The sequence below is a fragment of the Halichoerus grypus genome, chromosome 6 (assembly GCF_964656455.1).
Source record: "Halichoerus grypus chromosome 6, mHalGry1.hap1.1, whole genome shotgun sequence".
Lineage (NCBI taxonomy): Eukaryota > Metazoa > Chordata > Mammalia > Carnivora > Phocidae > Halichoerus > Halichoerus grypus.
Window position 1 is genome coordinate 136,531,611 of NC_135717.1, and position 8,369 is coordinate 136,539,979.

The 8,369-nt window shown below is 40.4% G+C and overlaps 1 protein-coding gene across 1 annotated transcript; it reads left to right on the top strand.

Annotated features, from left to right (window-relative positions):
* Positions 1-2,589: 2,589 nt before the first annotated feature.
* On the top strand, positions 2,590-6,325 carry ATXN7L3B (ataxin 7 like 3B). The gene has a single exon (XM_036096914.2). The coding sequence runs from the start codon at positions 2,947-2,949 to the stop codon at positions 3,238-3,240; it is 294 nt and encodes a 97-aa protein (XP_035952807.1). The 5' UTR covers positions 2,590-2,946; the 3' UTR covers positions 3,241-6,325.
* Positions 6,326-8,369: the final 2,044 nt, after the last annotated feature.

The following is an 8,369-nucleotide window of genomic DNA, read 5'->3' on the forward strand; positions in this document are numbered from 1 at the left end:
GAACAAATTATTTGGGAGCCAATCACCATGAAAAAACTTGTCTACTATAGAGCGCTTTTAATTCCTTGCTACTCAAAGTGGTCCGTGAACCAGCAGCATCAAAGTATGTTAGAAATGCAGAAACCCAGGCCCTACTTGAGACCTACAGAACCATAATCTGCATTTTAAAAGAATCTCTGAATGTTTTATATGCACATTAAGGTTTGAGAAGCATTGCTGTATTTTATTTTTCTTTTAAAGATTTTATTTATTTGACAGAGAGAGATACAGCGAGATTACAACATCCAGCTGATATTCGGTAGATGAATAATTTTCCTAACCCTAAAGGTGCTTCAAGATGCCCTGGGTAGTAGAGCAGATTGTTCTGTAATAAGAAAACCCTCAGTCACCCAGTTGAGGAACTTTGCAAAGTTGCAGGAACACAAGCAGGGGGAGTGGAGAGGGAGAAGCAGGCTTCCTGCAGAGCAGGGAGCCCGATGCGATGCGGGGCTCGATCCCAGGACTCTGGGATCCTGACCTGAACGGAAGGCAGACGCTTAACGACTGAGCCACCCAGGCGCCCCAAAGCATTGCTTTAAATTAGATTTGCAGAAGATGTGAGAGAGAAGGAGTGAGTGGAAGCAATTCTATTTACATCTGTATTTTCTTCCCTAACCAAACATACCACAATAGCATGTATACAATATTATATACTATTTGTTAGATACTTTGTGAAGACTTTTATATTCATTGTCATGTTTAAATCTCACAACAAACCTATGTGATGAGAACTGTCACTGCAATAAGAAAACAGATTTACAAAAGTTAAGTAGATAGGGCAAGTTCACACAGATAGTAACTGGTAGGAGGCAGACCGACTCAAGAGCTTGTGCACTTAATCATTGTATTTTATGGCTTAGCATATGGCTATATGCAGATTCCAATTTATGTCAAAATATGATACCAATTTTTGAATGGAGAACATATAAATTATACAAAGGCTCTAGTGGAAAAAAAATCTGCCTTATATATAAAAAAATTTATCATTATGAATCTTAAATAGCCAGGCTTTCAAAATCCTTTATATCTGCCAATTTGTGATTTTTAAGATGATAAAATACATAATCAGAACGTTTGGATAGGAGGGCCTCTGGGTGGCTCAGTCTGTCTTCCACTCAGTTTATGATCACAGGGTCCTGGGATCAAGTCCCACATCTCAGGCTCCCTGCTCAGTGGGGAGTCTGCTTCTCCTTCTCCTTCTACCCCTCCCCACCGCTCATGCTCTCTCTCTCGCACACTCTCTCTCTCAAATAAATAAGATCTTTAAAAAAAAAAAAAGAAAAGAAAATTTGGATGGGTACAACTACTGGTTAATTACTCATTCACCAAATAAGTTTAACTTGTACTTAACCCTCTACTCATAAAAATATGAAGGGAGATAATAAGAATGAATTATAAAACTATTTAAGAGTGTTCTGATAATCATAACACTAGAAAATACTTATTTGTATCTGCCTGGAAAAATGTATGTCTATATTGTCCTTTAATCTGGAAAAGAAATTATAGAATCAGAGAGATAACATATTTTTTACATTTTTCTTTCTTTAGTTACAGCTATTTTTTGATAAATTATAAAAAAACAAGAGGCTACTCTATTTCAGCGGTGGTGGCAGGGACCAAAAAACTAGCGAAAAGTGAAGGAAATACTATAGTGTTTTTATTAGAATATATTCTGGTCCAAAACTAATATGATTAAAATAGCTGACATTTACTGAATGCTTGCTTACATGTAAGGCGCTGTCACATGAGGATATTTTACAAAATTATTTAATCTTAACCATGAAATAGAGACTAGCTTTATTCAGGAAAAGAAATACGGAACTGCTAAATGTTGGATCTAGGATTTAAACTCAGGTAGACAGGATCTAGTCTCACACTCATGCTGCATAATTTTAGGAAAAGCTTCCTTTATTTCCCAGTGTATTTAACATATTTCACATTTCTTCCCTCTTTAACAGAGAATGTACGTATAAATTTCTCTTTGCATTATTTTAGAGATGTAAATGATGATCTACTTATGATCACACGGACTTAACGGACTTATAAATGAGATAAACGCCTTAGGTTCATGGGATCAATATATGTGAATTATGTCTTCAGTGTCTAGTTCTTCATTAAAAAAAAAAAATCTTAAAGACTGAAAGATAAACTATATTGTAATTTGTTTCCTTGCACCATCTAGTGGATTTAAATGACAAGTGCGGCAGTAGTATAAATGATTACAAGTCAATTATATAAGTCAAATTTTCAAACGTATCCGGGGAACCGTTCCTAAAATCGTATTTTGGATCATACCACAAATGTGCACGGCATTATTCGTCATTTTCCTGAGGGAGTCAACTAAGCATGTGTGCTGAATTCATTAGTGAATGTTTAAACCTACAAAGAAAACAAGATAAAATAGCATCTTTGCAGTTCTTTTACGTTAGAGATAATGAAAGTCAGCTCCGTTTAGTTCATCCCAACCATATTCATAAATTGCGAGGATTCCCAGGAAGCTGCGCGGAGGGAGAAGCACCGGGAGTCTGCGCGGCGCCAGTGCGCAGGCGGGCTGAGGAGCGGAAGTCGGGAGGCGGGGCTGAGCCCGGACCTGGGAGCGGAAGAGGCCGGGGGTGCTGGCTGAGGCGCGGAGACCGTTCGGCGGCGAGTCCCGGGCCAGCCCGAGCTCAAAGTCCCAGACCCCGGGAGACGCCAGGAGAAGCTGAAGGACTTGGGGTTCCGGAGCAGTCGCCGCTGGCTGCTGCTGCTCTTCTGCCTGTGCACCGCGGACGCCGCCGCCCCCGCCGCCTGAGGACGCGGCCCTGACAGGCTTCTAGGCCTAGGCGCGGCCCGAGGAGCCCGTCGTGTTGCTGCCGGTGCTGCTGTGAGTAATACGAGCGCCCTCTCCACAGTCGTTTACAAATTAAAATGGAGGAAATTTCGTTGGCTAACCTGGATACTAACAAGCTAGAGGCCATCGCTCAGGAGATATACGTAGACCTAATAGAGGATTCTTGTTTGGGCTTCTGCTTTGAGGTGCACCGGGCAGTCAAGTGTGGCTACTTCTACCTGGAGTTCGCAGAAACTGGTAGCGTGAAGGATTTTGGCATTCAGCCAGTGGAAGATAAAGGAGCATGCCGCCTCCCGCTTTGCTCCCTTCCTGGAGAATCTGGGAATGGGCCTGATCAGCAGCTGCAACGCTCACCCCCAGAATTCCAGTAGCTGCAACATGAGAGAGTCAGAGAGTGACCAGGACAATAACATAGACCGGTCCTGTGGTTTGGAGAAGTTAGGTATCTAAGTAAAAAAAGAAAAAAAAAAAAAAAAAGAAAGAAAAAAAAATCAGACGAAGTCCCAATTCTCATTGAACATCCTAGCCTTTAAAAACCCAAAGTGGAGAATTTAGGAATTCGGATCCTTTTATAAGCATATTACCTGGAATCAGCTTTGAAACCCTGGGCAGGAGGAGCTGTGCATCCTGTGCACCGTACCATGCAGGTTGATCTCTACACCAGGAAGTGCACAAGATCCCTGTACTGTCCCCAGTGCACAGGTGAGCAGCTGTGTGCCCGGCGTATAAATCCTTTGGTTCCTCAGCCTTTCTGTCTGCCTGATGTCAAGGGCTTTCTGGATAACTGACAGTTTGGACATAGCTGATGGTCAGGCCTTAATCGTTGGGCCTCAATGGGACTGCTCTTCTGATCTCTGAGCCTCTGATTTGGATTTCTCCAAGACAAATGAAAGTCAGGTATGAGATCTGGATATTAACAGTTCCAATTTGGGAAAACCAAGAAAAAGAATTACAACTGAATCTGGTAGGGGAAGCTCTGTGATCTTGGCTCCAACAAGAAGAAAAGGTCAAAGCTACCAGTTTCCCAAAGGTCCAGCATTGCAGTGACTTGAACGGACTTGGGGACAAGGGCTAACCTTTTGCTGAACAGAGCCCTTTGTCTTGCACCCCACCCGGTGGCATAGGCTTATTAAATGGACAACTTGGTTATCCAGGCAGGCTGAGGATTTAGTTATGATCCCTTAAGGAGGTAGCAGGGGCCTCTGCAACTATGCACGATCTCTTAAACTGCAAGATTCATATCTGGATATATTATGCTGTGAACAACAGTTTGGTGGGGCAGTCATTTTCTTACTCTGAGTTACTAGTTACCTAGCCAGTCATGTGTCTGACTTGGTCATTATGTCAGGTCACTACCTGCCTCCTATGCCAGGGTTAGGCCTGAATTATAGAAGAGCATAATGGCTGTGCAGGAGACTGTGATTTGAAAGCTGAGCCCAGAGGGGACCTCTTCCAGCTGCCCTCTATGTTAATGGGTTAGTACTAGGAGCCAAGGAGCAAGACTGGGTCGTCTCTCATCTGACTACAGTATCCTATTGAATGCCCCTGTTCTTGGGTTGGGCAGTCAAAGCTCTGTTCTAGTGAATATCTAGACTGTCACCACCTCTGCCCCTCAGGAGGGGCAGCCCCTTCCATTCAGTCCCTTTTGGACATTCTTGACAACAAGAGCTGTCTTTTTGTTGTCAGGAGTCAGGGAATGGGATAGGCAAGGATGGGAAATGTGAGCCACATATCAAAACTACCCTCCACTTTACTCCCTGATCGAGGGTTTATGAAGTGTAGAGGGGTGAGAACCCCAAAGTGAGCGGGAACGGTGCTGCTTTATTTGAAATGTTTTCTTACCTCATTCTGTGCCCCAGTAAGGGGCCCAGCCTCATCTGTCTGGCTTGGCCCCATGTTCCTACTGTCCCCTGCTCCACTGCCTATCTGGTGCAGCTCACGACCCCAGGTGCTGCCTGCTACCCTGCTTTCACACTGACCAGTTTCAATTCATCTCTCTTGATGCTCCTGCTTCTTAAGCCTGCCCAGTTTCGCTTTCCTTGGCTTCTTTTAAGTTTTTTTTTTCTTGGGTTTTTGTTTTTTTTTTTCCTTTTTCTTTTAGGAGATCCAGAGAAGAATCTTTCTGGTGGGTTCCTCTGTTGGGATTAAGATGGGGAGAGAACGTAATTTTTTGTGTATGAAAGGCAGTGTCATGCCTAAGCATTTTCCTATAGGACTGCCTTGCTAGATGCCTTCCTGCTGTGTCCTACTTCATAAGGAGTTACATCTTCCCACCTCCATTTGGATACTGCCTCTTAGGACCTAAGCAGAAGACCAGTAAAGGCTGACTGACACACACAGGGATGGAGTGGGTCCTGATCTATTTTCTCTAACCCTTGCTGTGCATGTATCCTTCCTTATCCCAGAAGGAACTGTTTGGACTGTATGGGCTGATTTTTGTTACATATAGACATTAAGTGAACCATAGTGATAGGGCCTCAGGACTGTCTATTACTGCATTCTCCCCCTAGAATTGTCCTGGTCAGTGTTGAGGTATAGTTACAGATTGGTCTTCAAGAATTGTGGTTTTTAGAAAGTTAAAGCTTGGGAAGAGCTAAAACAATATTGGGTTATCTGCCCTTGACTTTATAGACATCTCCTTCTAAGGGGATGCAGAGGGAAAGGAGGGTCTAAGTGAAACTCTGGCCTACTTCCAGCTAATGTCTGGGAAACAGGTTGAAGGTAAGGTCATGGTCCACTCTTCTTCAGAGAGGGAGCTCTGATTATGACATTATTGTTTCCTTTCTGGTCATTCGCTTGGTTACAGGAGGAAGAAGTGGAAAGTAATTTTGAATAACTGTTGGTTCATATTACCTCCCTCTTGGTTATTGTTTTTGTTTTTTTGCCCTCCCATTATTAGGGCAATAGCCCTAGGCCTGTCCTGGATGGGTATGAGGTGGGCTAGCTCCAACAGGTGCCCTGAGGGGACAAACTAACTCCTTTCTTTTCTGGGGAGTGAATTCTCCCTACCATATAGTTGACAGTGGTTAGGAACTCTCCCTTTCCCTACCTATCTTCCCTCTAACAGCAGAATTCCTATCCTTCCTTCCTTCCTCAATTAAGTATATTGATCACCCTGTAATTCTATTATGTATCTTGAGTGTGTGTGTGTGTATGGGGGGAAGGGACTCTTTACAAATTTTTGTGGTTTGTGGCTTTTTCTTCCATACATTAGTTCCCACCACCGCATGTCCAGGGGCCATTGCCTGGCATTATCGCATGCTGGGATCATTGGGGAAGTGTAGTGAAGCTCACCACTGTTCTTTGTTTTGGAGATTATTATTTTTGCATAAGTAGTCCATCCTATACAGATTGCTAACTAACTGTGTATTCCCCTTGCCCTATGGCTGCTGGTGTAAATAAACTGCATCTCCCCATTGGTAAACAGTACTAATAAAATTTTAAAAAATGACCTTATTTAGACTCTGTATGTTCATCTTTTAAGATTGTACATGTTTTTCAGGTATTGACATAGTAAAATAAATGTTGAATTGCTGTTGAACCCTAGTCACTTTCTCCTGAATGGGAGTTTTATCAAAGTAGAGGAACTTTGCCCAACTTTATTTCTCCATCTAGTCCTACAAATTTAGCTTTCTGCAAGATCCAGTGAAAAATAAACTAGGTGGTAAAATAAATATAATCCAGGCCTGTCACTAAGTCCACCGTGAAAGCTACTTCTATTTAAGTGGAACTCAAGGTACCTTAATATATACATTTTTACCACTTTTTCAGGCTAATATCCTTGTTCTCAAAAGACAAATGATTCAAAAAAAGACAAAAGATTCATAGCAGAAAATGAGTCGACTTTTCTAAAGGTAATTTTTTCCCAGTACTTTTCATTATTCTTTTACCCCAACTCTTTAGATCTTTCAGTTTGTCTTAGAGTAATTCTGAGAATTTTTATTCCTTTCTCTTCCTAATCCAGAGCTGGAGCACTTCCCTTAGAAATTGTATGTGTTCCTTAGTCCTGTTCAAAATCACTTATTTGCCAAATGTTCTAGTTCATTAAAGAAATAGTCCCAAATTGGAAGTAATACTTAGATGAATAAAAATTATCATAGGAATGGGGCCAGCAGAAAAACCATCTCAGTACAATACCTCAGGGATGTTACAGACCTGTACCATGGTATTGAGTCACCTAACATTTAAATGCCACTGCAGCAAATACTTTTGTATGGTATTTTGTATGTTTAGATTTGAATTAATTTATTTGGTGCTAACCTAGTTTTCTGAAATGAGGTATTTGCAAGATCTCAATGCTTTACTGGGTCTATTGGACTGCAGGACTTTTAAGACTTTCTTTTCATGTTTTCTAACTAATGTAATCTGTATATTTAAAAAAAAAAAAAAAATTGCATACCTCTTAACTCCCTGGATACTGCATTTTAACTACAGCATGTAGCATGAGGTCAGGAACCTAATTAATTGTTACTTGATGTTGACAAATATAAAGACCCCCAAAATAAAGCATGCTCTGTAGTTAAGGATTCAGGAAGAGCTTTCTTCGCACACAGTAATAATTTAGTAGCGCCTTCCATTGGGACCTGAGGTACTTTAAAGTGTTTTTATAATTTTTTAAAATATTTTATAAAATGAAGAGAATATATTAATGTGCTAAAAGCACACCATTTATACTTTATTAAATGCCCTTTCACATTAGTCTTCAAAATAGTTACCATGGTTAGTGAATTTCTGGTTCTCGGATCAGCTAGAGATAACTTGTAACATCAGACTAGAAGTTTCAGTCTGCTGTGGAGGATGCAAGCTGTTTAATTCTCATTCATGTTCCAAAAGATGCCAGTGATGCTTTGGACAGTAACGTTTGTTACAAGTGATGCATTTGTTCAAAAAGATACTGCAGATACACCTGTAAATCCTTGGGTGGCTTTTTTTCCCCAGATTTTTTTCAAAATGTTTTTTAAAACGTTTTCAATCATGTTACTTGAGCCTCATTGGACATATGTGAGCTGAAAGGGAAATATTAAATTCATTTTAGAGATGACAAAATATGTTCAACAGCAGTGATTTACTCATAGTTCAAAAACAAAAATACAGAAGCAATAGAAGCAAAAGTAGAATTCTGATGCTAGGCCAGTGCTTTTTGTTGAAGCAATAGAATTTTTAAACTAATAAATGAAAGGACTAAAAGACAAAATAACAGTTAAAGCAGAATGAAAAAATTGAGGTGCTAGTGAAAACTTAAAGGCAATGAATTGAATGGAAAAAATGAAAAACATTTAAAAATATAATTCCAAGGAATTTTTGTCTTTAATAAATGAATACATCTAGAACTTAAACTAATCCCATCTCTACCCAGATATACACACAAAAACACTAGACACTTAGAGTTTTATAGACAATACACAAAATACAAATGATTGTAAGCTAAGTGTATTATGAAGATAGATGAAGAAAACAAAGATGTTGGCAAACCCCAACTCCATTAAAATATCAAAAATAA